Genomic DNA, 18,096 nt, shown 5'->3' with positions numbered 1-18,096 from the left:
AGTTGATATTGTCTACATGGACTTTAGCAAGGCCTTTACAAGGTACCACTTGGTATGTTGTTGCATTAGGTTAAATCTCACGGGATCAGGGTGAGGTAGCTAGATGGATACAAAATTGGCTTGCTTTATGATAGAAGCCAGAAGGTGGTTGTAGAGAGTTGTTTTTCAAACTGGAGGCCTGTGACCAGCAGTGTGCCTCAGGGATCGGTGCAGGGTCCACTGGTATTTGTCATTTATATTAATGATTTGGATGAGAATATAGGAGGCAGTTTGCAGATTACATCAAGATTGGTGGCATAGTGGACAGTGAAGGTTATCTCGGATTGCAATGGAATCTTGATCAGTCGGGCCAGTGGGCTGACAAATGGCAGATGGAGTTTAATTTAGATAAATGCAAGGTGATGCATTTTGGTAGATTGAACCCAGCACAGGACTTATTCAGTTAATGGTAGGGCACTGGGGAGAATTACAAAACAAAGAGATCCTGGGGTACAGGTTCATTGCTCCTTGAAAGTGGAGTCACAGGTGGACAGAGTGGTGAAGAAGACATTCAGCATGCTTAGATTCATTGGTCGGAACACTGAATACAGGAGTTGGGACATCTTGTTGAAGTTGTACAAGACATTGGTTAGGCCACACTTGGAATACAGTTCTGGTCACCCCATTATAGAAAGAGTGCAGAAGAGATTTACTAGGATGCCACTGGGACTTGATGGTTTGAGTTATAAGAAGAAGCTGGATAGACTGGGACTTTTTTCTCTGGAACGTAGGAGGTGGAGGGGCGATTTTACAGAGGTCTGTAAAATAATGAGGGGCATAGTTCAGCTAGATGGTCAATGTCTTTTCTCAAAGGTAGGGGAGTCCAAAACTAGAGAGCGTAGTTTTAAGGTGAGAGAGGAGAGGTACAAAAGGGTCCAGAGAGGTAGTTTTTTCACACACAGTGTTGAGTGTCTGGAACAAGCTGCCAGAGATGATAGTAGAGGAATGTACGATTTGTCTTTTAAAAAGTGTTTAGACAGCTTTATGGGTAAGATGGGTATAGAGGGATATGAGCCAAATATGGGCAATTGGGACTAGCTTAGGGGTTCTATAAAAATCATGGACAAATTGGGCCAAAGGGCCTATTTCCATGCTGTAAATCTCCGACTCTATGATGAGGAGAGTTGGTGAATGGGAGAGGCAGCAAAGCAGTGGACTAGTGAGCAAAAGTATCGGTACAGGAAGCTGGAGAGGAGGCAGGTCAGGAAAGAAGGCAGCAAGTGGAAAGCAGCAAGCTGGAGATTGGAATCAGTGGTAAGAAGAAAGAGTTTGTAAGTTTTTAAAGAGTTCTTAACTTACTAAGAATTAGTAAGTTGGAATTAGCAAGAGGATTTTTGGGTAATTAGGTTCAAGGCAGCCAATAGGTTTTCAATGTAAAAATTACAGGTCAGGAAAGTAACCCCTCACCCTTGTACGTTTTCTTACAGGAAAATGATTTTTGTTTAGCACATCGCTTTTTAGAAACGCATTTGCTGTATTAAACGAGGAATGGGTATATACCCATGTCCTGGTAATTAACGCATATAAACATTTCAGTAATTAAATATTTTGAAATAACATCACAAATTTCAATAACTTTTTAATGGACATACCAGGTTTACTAGTTCAGTATACTACAAAGTATGAAGTTACTCTCAGTTCAGTATACTGCAAAGTATGAAGTTATTCTCTACAACATATTATGAAGTAGATGAAATTGATTCCAGCCAATCCAAGTGATCATTTTGTTTTTCTTAAAAATGCTAAACTTAACTTGCTTTCCATTCATGCACTCAGCCGTTTCTGAATGAAGCTGTTATCGTGTTCTGGCCTCAACCACTTGTCCTTGGCAATGTGGTTCAGCTTTTAACTGTTATTCTTTGTCCTTTGTGTTCTTTGTAAGAAATTGTGGTGATAATACCTGAGATAGTTCTTGGTTTACAGGGCACTGTGAAAGAAGTGTTTAAACTTATGAAAAGTTGGGACTGAGTAGAATGTTCCAAGGAGTCAAAATGAGTCAGAAATAAGGGACCATAGATAGAAAATTAAACGTTTTGGATACTGAAGACAGGAACCTCTTCACAAGGCAGGGTGTTTGGCTGTAGGAGTCACTTCCAGGATTATTAGTTGAAGTCAAACCTAAGGCAACATTTTCAGTTGAATAGAGCAGTGCAAGTTATGGGGATAGGGCAGGCAAGTGTGATTAGGACTATTTGCCCCTGATGTGGATAAACAACAGTTGGGACTGTTTGGGCTGAAGGTCTGTTTCTGTGTTGTAGCTTGGGTATTGTGTGCATATGACTTTAATCTAGTAAGGATTGTTTTTACTTCTGAAAGGTCTTCTGAGGTCTTCTTACATAACTAAAGCGTCCTATCTTACATGCCCTCATACTTATCCCTTTAATATTGGAAAGCAAGCCGGTTACTGTCTAACACAACATGTATGTTAAATGAAATTTTGGAATATTAAAAGTGATGAAATATTTAAACTTGCATGTTATTGAAAATAAGAAGCCCAGGACTCTGATGGAAGGCAGTCTTACATTTGATTTGTTTTTTTTTCTCCCTTCTGGAAACAGTGACTGCTATTGGGCTCTGATAAAATTGCATGGGCCCTAGTCAGTCTTAAGAACTAGATGCATAGGTAAATTATATGAGAATTTGTTACACAACGCCTGACCCCAGTCCTGTCCTCACCAAATGTTCACATGTGCATTTCCAACCAAAGTCATTAGATTGCAATTAGAAATAGACACTCAACTTAGGTGAAGTTAATTGAGCTCCTTAATTGCCACTTCAGCCAGCACAAACTAAAAATTGAGCTCAAGGCCTTCTGTTGCAGATGGCTTTGACCAGCTAATTCACGTGATGTCTTCTCTGTCCCCTTAAGTCTGATCATATTGGTCTGGGCCTTTTGACTAAGATCAAGTATAGTTTTGCTTGGTTGAAGTCATGACGTTACATTGAAACTTTATTTGAAGCAGTCTTTTTAAAATGGCATCTAGGCCTTGTGGCTGAGATGCAAATGAGATCAAGCCTTAGAGGAGTGCAATGTCTGCTCCAATTAGCTTGGATCATGTAAGCCGAGCCCAAGACAGGAGGTGGTGAGCCTGTTTTGTCAGCTTGGATCTGGAATGTCTCATTTGTTGAGACTTTGAATTGGACTTTGGATTGAATTGGATATAAACAAAAATACTGTATGTATTTCAGACGTTCTGAAATACATAAGATTCTGGAAACTGAGTTTTATGTAACAAAAGTAATCACGATTCTGCACAAAATCCAGCTTTTTTTCCATGCACAAATATGTAACAAACATGACTTCAATTTCTGTGACTTCCTATGATCATGTGACAATGGTTTGCGGTATTGCTACAAACAGACCACATTGTGAGTGATACAAATCTGGTGACTGGAAATGTGCCTGAAAGTTCTCTGATACTGCTTGAGTGAGATATTCCATTACTTGGCTTAAAACAATAAACTGGTACCCATCTTTGACCAGTACATTTTCCCCTTTCCCCTCCACAAAATGTAGGATAAGTGAAGTTTCCTAAAAAAAAATTTAAAACAGTCCTCATTGTGAATGTGCACATGAGTATATGCTAAAGCACAGCTATAGAATCATGTTTTATTTTGTTCTGTTGAACATTTCATGGATTAACAGTTCTGACCTATTTGCAAATGAATGTTTGCACAGGATGAATACAATAATACAATTTTCTTGTTAATAAGAGTTTAATTTTATTGCTGTCGGAGACCATTATGGTATCTTCCAGCATGTGTGAAATCAAACATTGTACAACAAATGTACTATTGAGAAGTCAATATAAAGTGGCAAAATCATAGTGACGGACATCAGGAAGTAGAGAAATTGCTTTAATTGTTCTCTTGTAGGAGCAGGGAAAACTGAGGTGGTGAGGATATTTGAGATTCTGGAAACTGAGTAGGAGATGCTGCAGTCAGCTTGATGTGTATGCACTTGTGTAGGCTTAATTTGGATTTTGGTTGATATTGTGTCAGTTTTGTTCTGCATTTGTCTTATACTATGAAAAACAGCCAGTAGTATAATTATGGATTTTTGACATTTGAAAAAGGAGTGAGTGCTTGAGCATTAACGCTTGGCAAAATAGTTAAGATTATCACACAACATTAATACGCATTGAATGGAGTGAGGTTTTCTTACAAAATAAAGGCAGCCAACAAGTACCACTGTTGGCAGTGGTATTAGTGGAAAAAGGTGGTTTTTAATTACTTTTCAATATTTTCTCTCCCTGCAGAAAATAATATTTATGTTCATGACTTGCTGACATTCCAACAAATTACAATGGTTACAAAGGCCAAAGGTGCCACTCTGTTCTCCTGTGACTTGAAGGTACGTGGCAAAACTGTGGTGTTGCTAATGGTTTTCATGAGTACAGCAAGTCTCTCTCTCAAAAAAAAACCTAAAGGTAATTTTGATGCTGGGGTAACTTGCACTCTTTCTCTTAGGTGTCAACAATAATTTAAAGAGAGAGGATATAAGAACATAAGAAATAGGAGCAGGAGTAGGCCATCCAGCCCCTCGAGCCTGCTCCACCATTCAATAAGATCGTGGCTGATCTTTTTGTCGTCTCAGCTCCACTTACCCATCCGCTCACCATAACCCTTAATTCCTTTACTGTTCAAAAATGTATCTATCCTTGCCTTAAAAATATTCAGTGAGGTAGCCTCAACTGCTTCACTGGGCAGGGAACTCCACAGATTCACAACCCTTTGTGTGAAGAAGTTTCATTCAACTCAGTCCTAAATCTGCTTCCCCTTACTTTGAGGCTATGCCCCCTAATTCTAATTTCACCCGCCAGTGGAACCAATTTCCCTGCTTCTATCTTCTCTATTCCCTTCATAATCTTGTCTGTTTCTATAAGATCTCCCCTCATTCTTTTAAATTCCAATGAGTAGAGCCCCAGTCTATTCAGTCTCTCCTCATAAGCCAACCTTCTCAACTCCAGAATCAACCTAGTGAATCTCCTCTGCACCCGCTCCAGTGCCAGTATATCTTTTCTCAAGTAAGGAGACCAAAACTGTACAGTGGCCTCTCCAGCAGCTTATACAGCTGCAGTATAACCTCGCTGTTTTTAAACTCTATCCTCTAGCAATGAGGACAAATTTCATTTGCTGCCTTAATTACCTGCTGCACCTGCAAATCAACTCCTTGAGATTCCTGCACATGGACACCCAAGTCCCTCTGCACAACAGCAGATAACTTAAATAACAGTCCATTTTGCTCTTATTCCTATCAAAATGCGTGACCTCACATTTACCAACATTGTACTCCATCTGCCAGACCTTGCCCACTCACTTAGACTATCTAATTCCCTTTGCAGACTTTCAGCGTCTTCTGCACACTTTGCTGTGCCACCTATCTTAGTGTCACCTGCTTTTGACACACTACACTTGGTCCCCAACTCCAAATCATCTATGTAAATAGCAAACAATTGCTTTTCCAACACTGATCCCTGAAGCACACCACTAGTCACTGATTGCCAACCAGTGACCCATTTACCCCCACTCTTTACTTTCTGTTAGTTAACCAATCCTCTGTCCATGCTAATACATTACCCATTACACCATGCACCTTTATCTTATGTAGCAGTCTTTGGTACTGCACCTTGTCAAATGCCTTCTGGAAATCCAGATACACCACATCCACAGGTTTCCCACTGTCCACTGCACATGTAACGTTCTCATAGAATTCCACCAAATTAGTTAGACGTGACTTTCCCTTCATGAACCCATGCTGCTTTGTATTTTGCTATTATATTTTGGTATACTGGCACAGAATGTATGGATGTGAACAGCTAATTTGCCATAGACAATCAGTTATTAGGAAGTGATCCGAGTACAACCAATCATTGTTTAAAAAGCCGAGGCCTATGGGGTGTCTTTACTTTGAAATACATTTGTATGCTACGCTAAGTGCTAATGTTTGCTACCTCATTAAACTTTTATATTTCTTCCATGCTGTCCCTCTTAATTTTGATTCCTTGTCATTTTGCCTTCCTTGAGTATTTATGCTTCATTTTCCTGAGAAAGGAATGAGAAATTGGTTCAATGTTGCGGCAGATAAGATTATGAATCAGGTTATAGGGAATCCAGTAAACTGAACTGCAGTTTCTTCTTTCTTAACACATTCTTATTCATCTCTTACCTTGATAGCCTTTTAAAAGCCAAGAGCTATATCCTCCATCCACAAAACCGACAGGTAGATTTCTCTGCTTTTATGTTCAGTCATGGGTAATGAGCATTGTTGGCAAGGCAACATTTGTTGCTCATTCCTAATTGTGTTAAAGCTACTCCTGGCATGTTCTCCTGCACTCCTCCGTTGCTTTTATTGGGCTCAGTGTATCTGTCACTTGGAAATTCATAATTGACAATATTCTGAAGACGAAGGAAAGAAGTACGTTAATTTTAGTGTTTAACTGACCGGCCCCTTCTCTTCTAGAGGCATTGATTCTTAGGTGGGTTATGTTTTTGTGGTTACCAGTCACCTCTGGTAATTAAACCAATGAACTATTTTTGCATGAGCCTAGAAACTGCCAAATTAATCATCCATGGTACACAACAAATGTTCATGTATCAAAAGTAGGGGTCATTTTCCATTTTTCCCCTTTTCTAACTCAGGTACAGATGCTAATCAAATCACCCTCATACCTGAGATCAGCAAATCCCAATACATAACTGTTTCATTAAACTTGGTTGTATGGCCCACCTTAAAGTTGACTTCAAGTTTGACCTTTGGAGTTGAATATTAATTTGCTATGTTGCTTCTGATTGTAGGAAAAGAAGATCTGGCTATAGTGCTTATTATGCAATCACTGTTACAATAGTGAAAAATAAATTTGGTGTAGCTTCAATGTAAATAATGCAGTTTTTAAACTGAATTTTTAACTCCTGAAATTATACTACATGGTACACCATATTACATATGAATAGGTGTGTAAAATATATATATTCTACATCGGACGAACTACGTGTTTCTTTGGATCAGTTGGTAACATGCATTCTGTTTTCAGCGATCTGATGATGATGAGCTGATTCTCAATATGTGTGTAGCTGTGAAGAAGAAACTTCAGCTTTACTACTGGCGGGACCGAGAGTTTCATGAAACCCAGGTGAGGTGTCCTCAATTGAGGGAAGCTCCAAGAAGATGAAGGGCAGATGATGCATTTATGGAGAATGCTTACAAAGATGTTGCCGGGACTTGCAAAACTAAGTTACAGAGAAAGGTTGAATAGGTTAGGACTTTATTCCCCGGAGCGTAGAAGAATGAGGGGAGATTTGATAAAGGTATATAAAATTATGATGAGTACAATAGAGTGAATGCAAGCAGTCTTTTTCCATTGAGGCTAGGGGAGAAAAAAAACTAGAGGACATGGGTTACAGGTGAAGGGGGAAAAGTTTAAAGGGAATAGTGGGGGGGTTCATCAGACAGCGAGTGATGTGAGTGTGGAATGAGCTGCCAGATGAAGAGGTAAATGAGGGCTCACTTTTAACATTTAAGAAAATCTTGGATAGGTACGTGGATGAGAGGGGTGTGGAGGGATATGATCCAGGTGCAAAAAATGGTTTGGCACAGCCAAGAAGGGTCAAAAGGCCTCTTTCTGTGCTGTAGTGTTCTATGGTTCTATGACAAAAAACTGGCAAATTCCCAGATCCTGATGGCATATGTCCCAGGGTTCAAAAAATGTTAGCTGCAGAGATGCTAGTTATATTATTTCTAAATTCCCAAGATTCTAATGAAGTCTCGGCAGATCGGAAATAAGCAAGCGTAGCACTGCTACTCGCTAAAGGAGGGAGAGAGAAAACAGGAAACCACAGATCCATTAACATGACATCGCCTGTCAAGAAATTAATCTGTTAAGAAAGAAGTCTCAACAATACACTTGGAAATTGCAATCATGTAAACAAAAAATGGGAGTATAAGTTGGCCATTGTACAGAAGTACTGTACCATGGTACAAGCACAGAAGTCAGCCTCCTCTGTCATTTGATAAGATAATGTCTGATCTGTTTGTTTGAAGTCTATGTTTCCTTCAACCCTGATAACTTTAGATTCTTGTTTGGCAAGGGAATCAATCTACCTCCACCTGAAAAACATTCAGTGACCCCCCCCCCCCAATTTCTACCACCTTTCCAAGGCTGCACAATCCTCAGGGACGTGTTCTCCCAACCCTCAGGAAACTGTTCTCCCTATCCCTATCTTAAAAGGGTGACCCACTAATTTTAAAACAGTACCCCCAAGTTCTGGACTCTCCCACAAGAATAAACATTCTTTCCACTTCCACCTTGTCAAGACCATTCAGGATCTGTATATTTCAATCAAATCACCCTTCACTCTTTTTAAACTCCAATGAAAAAGAGTCCAATTTGTCTAACCTTTTTTCATAGGACAAATTGCTCATTCCAGATATTAATCTAGTATACCACCTCTGAATCACCTTCAATGCATTTACATTCTTCCTTAAATAAGGAGACCATATCTGCGCACACTATCTGAGATGTGGTCTCATCAATGGCATGCATACCTAGAGCATAACATCCTTACTATTATATTCAGTTCTTCAAAATCAGTATGATTAGACAAAATCAACATTTGCCTTTTCGAAAGGGAAATCGAATTTTAAAAATCTATGCAGTTTTTGTGAAGCTGTAATTAGTAGGGTAGATAAAGGGAAGCCAGTAGATATGTACTATTTGGATCTCCAAAAGACATTCCATAAGGTGCCACACAAAAGGTTAATGTGCAAGATGGGGTATTAGAATTTGGGGTAATATTATAGATAGAGGATTTGTTAATGGGAAAGAAACAAATAAGGAAAAGGGGCATTTTCAACTTGAAATTCAACTGGCAGACAAGAATCCTTCATGAGCCCTTCTGAAAATGCATGAGTTTTTGTCTCTACTGAGAGACAGTTGCAAGGCCTCTTCTGCAATGCCTGGCTCCCATGATTCCCACCACAACGGGCTATATTAATACCAGCCCTATACAACTAAAACACATCCAAAATGAAGCAAAACTGTTCATTGTTTATAGGATGGTCTTTTTTTTTGCATGTGTTGTTCACATAGGTGTACAAACCAGACCATTCAACAAGGCAGCAAAGACAGATAGTGCTGATAAATTTTATTATTATTGTTATAAATTAAAGAAATGATTTAAATGCATAAGGAAAAAGAGTGTATGAAGGAAGTGTTTTTTGTTAAATTATAGAGCCAACCTGCTGAGTTACAATTGGCTGCTGGTTCTGCACATATCTTTATTAGCTTAAGTACATTCAAAGCTCAAGGAAGCAATCTAAGCTAATTATAACCAGTCTTTGCTACAGGCGGATTTCAGTGTTCCTGATGTTCCCAAATCCATGGCTTGGTGTGAGAACTCCATTTGCGTGGGCTTTAAGAGGGATTACTATCTCATTCGGGTATGTAGGTTGAAGCTTCAGTAGCACTGATTTTTGCAAAATAAAATAGTTTTGATGGACTGCTAGCATGCCTGTAAATTGGATGTGAATTTTTTGAAGTGTATAATTCAAAACCCAGTGGAATGGCAGAAACATGTGGCAAAGAGGCAATGAAGTTAATTCATGCTTTCCATTGTGTATTTGCGACCTATCAAATTTAGAATGGCCTCTGACAGTTAAATATAAACGAATGAATTACAAAGATAGTATAACATTACAGAAAATGGGAAAACTTGCCTTAATTTACTTGTCTACTAATCTTTGTTAATTCAAAACATACAAGCATTTAAAGTTCAGTTTGAAGGTAAAGCGGTGTTACAACTGTGAAGCAAAATGTGATTAAAGCTATTATTCCAAGTCATTAAAGTCAACTGCTTCACTGGATGGTTGACCAATCTGTTGCTTCTGATAACTATACAAGTTTCTTGATCAGTTAGACTCGGGCTATCCCCCGATCGAAGAAGTTATTTTGACTTCTTCGCTAATATATTTTAGTTGAGTACAATTCATGAGTTAAAAACCTTTCTCAGTGGGTGAATAAAACAGAATAAATACATGCACCAAATATTGGTGAATATAACAGCATTGCTGTAAACTTAAAACTATTCCCATATTAATTGTTCTTCCTCAATCTATAATTGTATTACTATCTACAAAATGATGCAACAATTCTCAGAAGCCACCACCACCATCCCATAGTTGTTGGATCTCCATTTCTAGGATGTATTAAAATGGTGACATGGACTTCTCCAGCTGTTTGTGCCAGAGTGTCAGCATTAAAATTATCTGTCATGGTCACTAGGGAGGAGTTTACCATACTCGAATTAAACAAAATACCCTTGATTTAAGTCTTCTGAACGGTTGTGCTGTAATGGAGGTTGCCTGCAGCAAGTAACTCACCAGCTGACTTTCCAAAGCCTGTCCACCATGACGCACAAGAACAGCAGTGTGTACAATCTGGAAGAAACAGTGTAACAACTTGCCAAGGCTCCTTCCAAATCCATGATCTATACTACCAAGAAGGGCATGGGCAGCAGATGCATGGAACACCCCACCTAAAAGTCCCCATCCAAGGCACACACCATTCTGACTTGGAACTATATAATCGTTCTTTCACTGCCTCTGGGTTAAATTCCTGGAACTCCCTTCTTAACAGCACCATGGATGTACCTGCACCACATGAGTAGTTCAAAGTAGCTTGCCAGCACCTTCTCAAGGTCAGTTATGGATGGGCAATAAATGTTGGCCTGGCCAGCAATGCTCACATCCTGTGAAATATTTAAAACAACTGATAGCCATTTCCCAAAATACAATGTAATCTCACTGTTTGATTGCACAGGCAGCTATTGGAAATGTGACACATGAAAGAATGTGGTTGCAGAAGTGTACCCTTGTAATTTCTACAGTAGATTACTATGGATTAAGAGTTTATTAAATAAACTATTTGTTAAATAATAAATGCGTAAAATACATAAAAGCTATCTTCCTCAGAGGCTAAGGTTATATTGTTACATTGTCAGTTAAATGATTTTAAATCAGTGATGTCCACTCAAGTAACCTTTTCTTCTCCTTGCTAAACAGTTGGATGGAAAGGGTTCAATAAAAGAGCTTTTCCCAACTGGGAAGCAACTGGAGCCCCTTGTAACTCCCTTGGAGGACCAGAAGGTGGCAGTCGGGCAAGACGATTTAACAGTGGTTCTGAATAAGGATGGAGTCTGCACTCAGAAATGTGCCCTGAACTGGACAGACATCCCTCTTGCCATGGGTATGGAAAATTCAAATCTATTCTTGTTTTATAATTGATTTTTCTGCTCTAGAATTCCTGTGAATAATTTGTAGGATACTTGTATGTTTCTCTTTCATACTTTTGAGGGCTCGAATGATTATTAATTGATGGTAGAGCCCAGTCAGTGCAAACTGTAAAACTATTTATACAAATTAACATATGAAATAGGAGCAGAGGAAAGTAGAAACATGCTGGAAAATCTCAGCAGGTTTGACAGCAGGTTTGACAGCACCTATGGAGAGAGAATAGAGTCAACATTTCAGATTTTTTTAGACTCTAGCATCTGCAGTATTTTGCTTGTAGCAGAAGCAGGGCATTTGGCCCTTCCAGCCTGCTCTCTATATATCATGGCTGATCTGTTTGTGTTGCAAGTTCCACATTTCCATCTACCCCGATAACCATGGATTCTTTTTAGGCAAAGGAATCAATCTACCTCCACCTCAAAAACATTCGATGACCCCACATCTACCACCTTCTGAGGTAGAGTTCCAAAGTCACACAACCGTCAGAGAAAAAAATTCTTCTCGTATCTGAGTTAAAAGGGGAGCCCCTAATTTTAAAACAGTACCCCAAGTTCTGGGCTCACTCAGATGAGGAAACATACTTTCCTCGTCAGTCTTGTCAAGACCATTTCAGGATCTCATATTCTTCCATCAAATCACCCTTCACTCTTCTAAACTTTAGTGGAAACCAGCCCAGTTTATCTAATCTTTCCTCATAAGACAACCTGCTCTTTCCAGATATCAATATAGTAAATCTCCTCTGAACCACCTCCAGTGCATTTACATCCTCCTTTAAATAAGGAGACCAAATCTGTGCAAACACTTCAAGATGTGCTCTCACCAATGCTCTACATAACTGAAGCATAACATCCTTACTTTTATGTTCAGTTCCTCTCATGAAAGATAGCGTTCCATTAAAATTCTTGGTTACCTGCTGCACCTCCACACTAGCTTTTTGTAACTCATGCACTAGAATACCAAGAACCCTTTGTACCTCAAAATTCTGCAGTCACTCTTCATTTAAGTAATACTCTGCTTTTTTATTCTTTTTGCCAAAGTGGACAACTTCTTAGATTATACTGTCAGATTTTTGCCCATTCACTCAGCCTATCTATATCTGTCTGCAAATTCCTTATGTTGTCACAGCATGTTTTCCTACCAATCCTTGTATCATCTGCAAATTTAGCTATCATGCCTTCACTCCCCTTATCTAAGTCATTGATGCAATTGTAACAAATTGAGGCTCCAGCATTGTCCCCTTAGGAATTCATTCATCACCTCCTGCCAATCAGACAAAGACCTGTTTATGCCAGCCAGCCAATCTTCAATCCATGCTAATGTGTTACCCCCTACACCACGAGAGAATGTACCTATTCTGAGAATTTTGAAATATCTGCTTAAACGCTTGCCATTCCTTTATTAATCAATCCCCTAGCCTAGTACCCCAGTTAACTTCAGCTAGCTCAGCTTTTATACCCTCATGGTTGCCTTTTTTAAGTTTAAAATATTAGTCTTGGACCCACTCTTTGCCCTTTTAAACCAGGCGTATTCATATTATGGCTGCTACCTAAGGGTGCTCTTACTCTGAGGTCATTTACTAATCCTGTCACATTACACAATATCAAGTCCAATATAACCAGTTTTTGGGTTGGTTCCAGAACATGCTGCTCCAAACAACTATCTCAAAAACATTCAATGAAGTCCTCATGCAGGCTATAAAAATAACCTATGAGTATTGCCTTCCCATTATCACAAGCACCCAGTATTTCATCTTGTATACTTTGTCCTACATTGTCACTTTAAAAACTTTACAGTGACAAAACTGTGTTCATAAATTATATTGCTCTTCTTTAGATTATACGGAAATATGGCCAAACAAGTTCCTAACCCCCACGCGTCTTCTGCCACCCTCAACTTCATATTTTCTGATTGGCTTCCACCCACTGTGTAAATGCACAATGGAGACTTTAGGGTGAATTTCCCATTCCACCCACCGCCACAGGAATTCAAGCAGGCAAGGGGCAGACCATGGAAAGATCCATTGACCTCGGGCAGGCCTTTTCAGTTTCTGGAGCCAGGAGAGGGAAAACAAAACCAGACATACACTGGCAGTGGCACTGAATGTGCATTCTGCCAAAATGAATTGCACTTTCATCCAAGGATTTTTATTTAGTTCTGTGGGGAACAATGCTAAGGTTTTAACCGAAGTAGGATTTAGTTTCAAATAAATCAAACAGAGTGATGCAAATTCCCCTCCAATTCAATTTTCAAGTTTGCTGATGACATCACTCGGATCTCAAACAATGACGAGATAGAGTACGAGAAGGAGATAAAGAATCTGGTGAACTGATGCAGCAACAATAATCACTCAATGTCAATAAAACGAAGGAGATTTCATCAACCACAGGAAGCATAAAGCAGAACATCCCCTATCTATGTTGCTTCAAGTTTTTAGAAGTCCCGACCACCAGCAACCTGTCCTGGTCTCCCCCATGCTGATATTATAGTTAAGAAAGCCCATCAACGCTTCTACTTTCTCAGAAATTTGGCATGGTAGCCATGACTCACCAACTTTTACAGATGCACCATAGAAAGCATTCTTTCTGGTTGTATCAAAGCTTGGTATGGCTCCTGCTCTACCCAAGCCTGCAAGGAACTACAAAAGGTTGTGAATGTAGCCCAATCCATCACAGAAACTAGTCTCCCATCCATTGACTTTGCCTATACTTCCCTTTGCCTCGGCAAAGCAGCCAGCATAATTAAGGACCCCATGCATCCTGGACATTTTCTCTTCCACCACCTTTCAGGAAAAAGATACAAAAGTCTGAAATCACATGCCAACTGATTCGAGAACAGCGTCTTCCCTGCTGCTGTCAGACTTATGAATGGATTTACATTGCATTAAGTTGATCTTTTTCTACACCCTAGCTATGACTATAATACTACATTTTGCACTCTGTTGTTTCTTTCTCTATGATAGGTACGTTTTATCTGTATAGCATGCAAGAAACAATACTTTTCACTGTATGCTAATACATGTGACAATAATATATCGAATCAAAATTAACGATCAGTTATCTCATCTTTTGGTAAAGAATTTGTTAACTGCCCATGTTTGAATTATGCTGGAAGTGGGATGCAACAGTATCTTGGAATTGTAGCTCACTGTACAAGATTATCAAATACAGGCCTGTGTGTAAAGTGAATGTCTCTTGTGCGACATAGGCTGAATTCTTAATTTCAACAGCTTTATCAGGGAAAAATGCAGAAAGGAAGGCAGGCATTTCCAATATGGAGAGGAGCAATGTCAGTTTGGAGTGTGAAATTAGGATTAGGCTGTTCAGCCTTCAGGTGTGTTCCTTGGCCCTGTAATTTCTACCTAACAATGTTACGTCTTAAATTAGATCACACCTTAATAGGAACAGGAGGAGGCCATTCAGCCCATCATCATTGTTTTGCCATTCAGTGAGATTATGGCTGATCTGTGGCCTTAGTCCGTACACCTGCCTTCAGTCCATATCCTTCAATAACAACAAAATTTATGTGTCACAGATTTAAAATAGCAAATGGTCTAGCATTGCATAAGAGAGTTCCAACTTTCTATCACGTTTGTGTGTAGAAGTGCTTATCTTTATATTCCGTGTCTTTTCCTGTTAGTATCTTGAAGACTTCGATCAGATCACTCCTTAATTTTCTAAATTCCAGAAAAAACAGGTTTATTTTGTATCACCTCTCCTCATAAGTAAATTCCTGAAGTCCAGATATCATTCTTGTAAACCCAAATGCTGCACCCCCTCTAACGCTATTATATCCTTCCTAAGGTGTGCTCCATAATCCAAGTGGAGTCAATCCAGGGTTTTGTATAGCAGCAGCATAATTTCTGCATTCTTATAGTCCAGTCCTCTGGACAGAAAACTCAGCATTCCGTTTGCGTTCTTGATAATTTTCTGCTCCTGTTCATGACATTTTAAAGACCTGTTTGCCCGAACCCCCCAAGTTTCTTTGGACATCTTCTGTAGTTAACTTCATTCCATCTAGAAAATACTCTGATCTCTCCTTTTTGGTCCGAAATGAATAATTTCATCCTTGCTTAGATTGAAATCCATCTGCCAGAGTTTTGCCTATTACCTAGTCTACCTATGATAGCATAAAATTATGTTACCATCTACACAATGTGTAATGCCACCTAACTTTGTGTCATCAGCAAATTTAGATGCAATGCCTTTCTAAGTCGTTAATGATAATGTGAACAGTTGAGACTCCAACTCAGATCCACTAGTTACATCCTGCTGATTTGAGTACCTACCCATTATCCCTACATTCTGTCTTCTGCCACTTAACCAATTTCCCAGCCATGCTAGAAATTTGCCCTCAATTCGGTGTTAATTCCGTCTTAGTTAACAGTTTCTTATATGGGTCTTTATCAAAGGTCTCCTGGAAGTCCACATAAATAACATCTGTAGGCATTGCTCTTTAGGCACCTCTTCAAAAGATTAATGAGGTTTGTCAAGTATGACCTACCTGTCACGAATCCATGCTGGCTCTCTCAAAATTTTCAAGGTGTTACCTTATTCTTGCTTATAGACTCCAGCAATTTCCCCACCGCAGATGTTAGGCTAACTGGTCTGTAACGCCTTGGGCATTGTCTTTAGTCCTTCTTAAAAAGCAGAGTGACATAAGCCATTTTCCAATCCATAACTACTATTTTCAAACCATGTGGAAAAAACACCAGAACTGGAGGACACAGTTTAGAAGTAAGAGGCCTTTCATTTAAAAATAAAGGGTCTTCTATTTAAGACAGCGATGAGAACTTTTTTTCTCTGATGGTTGATTATCTTTGGAACACTTATCGCCAGAAAATGGTGAAGGCAGAGCCATTTTTTTTTTAATGCAGAAGTGGATGGATTCTTGACTAACAAGGGAGTCAAAAGTTATCGGGGGTAGGCAAGAATATGGAATTGAGGCCACAATCAGATGATTCATGATCCTATTGAATGACAGAACAGACTTGAAGGGCTAAATGGACTGCTCCTCCTAGTTTATATGTTTAGTGATTTATGTACTTGGACCCCTAAATTTGTGTTCCAGGTTCCTAACTGAATATATAGAAGATACACTGGCCTATTTAAAATTTAAAGTGATTGAATGTATGTCGAGCTCCATCTGCCATGATGTTATCCATTCACATAATCTAGCAATGTACCATTGCAACACCTTGCTTCCATCTACACTATTTATTGTGCCAGCTTAGTGTGGTCAGCACACTTGGATACATAGTTCTAAATTCCTTTATCTTAAGTTCTAGATAGATATAATGAAAGGCTGAAGCCCTAGCACAGATCCTGGGGATACATCACTATGCACATTCTGCCAATATGAGTATATAGTCAATCCCTACTCTGTCTACTGTCTCACCTATTTGATTTCTTGGTGACTATCTTATATTCATCTCTTAATGTGGTTTTCAAAGCAGTGACGCTAGGGATAAGCATTTTATCATTATAGGTAAAGAATGTTCCTGTCTACTCTATCAAACCTTTCACAATTTCAGAGACCGCTGTTCGGTCACTCGTTCTTTTCTTTTAAAGAAGAGTGACCCAACTTGTTTGTTCTGTCCTGATCAGCATAAATTTGTGGTTTTGCTATCTCTGTAAATCCTTTTTGTATATTCTCATAATATGCTGACCAGAACTGTGCACAGTACTCCAAATACTGCCATACCAAGATCCGAAACTTGCTGACTTTGAAGTTGATGCATGCCAGAATTGTACTGCCCCGTCCACCGCCGCGGGAATCAGAATGGATGAGGGGCGGAGCATGGGAAGGTCCATTGACCTCGGGTGGGGTTTACAGTTTCAGGATGAGCAAGGCCGTAAAATTCTGCCCATAATGTCCATTCACTTGGTCAGTCTGCCATTGCAACTTTCTGCTCCTGTCTACATTATTGTTTTCTTTACTTTACAAATCTATCCCTCCAGAGATACGCCCTGGTGCTTGGTTCGCTTTTTATATGGCCCTATTAGTCTATGTCACTACTTTTCACTGATTTTTGTATTTGTGCTCCCAGCTCCCTTGATTACTCTACACAATTTAGATTCTACATTTTTATTAATGTCATCCTGTAATTTATCCCAGTGCTTCTTATTAAAAAAATTCCATTGTCTAAAATTAAATTTTATTTATTAGTCACAAGTAAGGTTCACATTAACGTTGCAATGAAGTTACTGTGAAATTCCTCTGGGCGCTACATTCTTTCTGCTGTTCGGGTCAATGCACCTAATCTGCACCTCTTTCAGACTGTGGGAGGAAACCGGAGCACCCAAAGGAAACCCACACAGACATGGGGAGAATGTGCAAACTCCACACAGTCACCCAAGGGGAATCAAACCTGGGTCTCTGACGCTGTGAGGCAGCAGTGTTAACCACTGTGCCACATTGCCCCATCTACCAACTGAGCTAGCCATGCTCACCAATTCTTTGTCATCGCAAATTTAGAAATTGTGTTTTTGATTCCAAAGTTTAGATCATATTTGTAAATTATAAACAGTAATGGCCACAGCATTGATCATTGTGGGACATGACTTGCTATCTTCTGCCCTTATGAAAAGCTTATTTTACTCTCTACTCTGCTTGCAATAAGCTGTCTATTCATTCTGTCACTTATTCCCCAAATTTCACATGCTCCAACTTGTCAGTCTATTATGTGGTGCCTTATCAAAGTCTTTCTGGTCATTACATCTATTACATTATCCTTGTTTATTCTCTCCATTACCTTTTTTGAAAAAGATCAG

The 18,096-nt window shown here is 39.3% G+C and overlaps 1 protein-coding gene across 1 annotated transcript in view; it reads left to right on the top strand.

Annotated features, from left to right (window-relative positions):
* Nucleotides 1–18,096, top strand: part of vps39 (VPS39 subunit of HOPS complex) — an 81,523-nt gene that overhangs the window by 22,683 nt on the left and 40,744 nt on the right. The window contains exons 5-8 of the mRNA XM_080202980.1: nt 4,299–4,393; nt 7,074–7,172; nt 9,386–9,478; nt 11,099–11,282. Of these exons, the coding sequence (XP_080059106.1) occupies nt 4,299–4,393; nt 7,074–7,172; nt 9,386–9,478; nt 11,099–11,282 (471 nt within the window). The remainder of the gene's footprint in view (nt 1–4,298; nt 4,394–7,073; nt 7,173–9,385; nt 9,479–11,098; nt 11,283–18,096) is intronic.

This window comes from Carcharhinus amblyrhynchos, chromosome 14 (genome assembly GCF_965287045.1).
Source record: "Carcharhinus amblyrhynchos chromosome 14, sCarAmb.v2.hapA, whole genome shotgun sequence".
In the NCBI taxonomy this organism is placed as follows: Eukaryota; Metazoa; Chordata; class Chondrichthyes; order Carcharhiniformes; family Carcharhinidae; genus Carcharhinus; species Carcharhinus amblyrhynchos.
The sequence above is the reverse complement of the archived record's forward strand: the minus strand, read 5'-3'. Positions and strand labels throughout refer to the sequence as shown.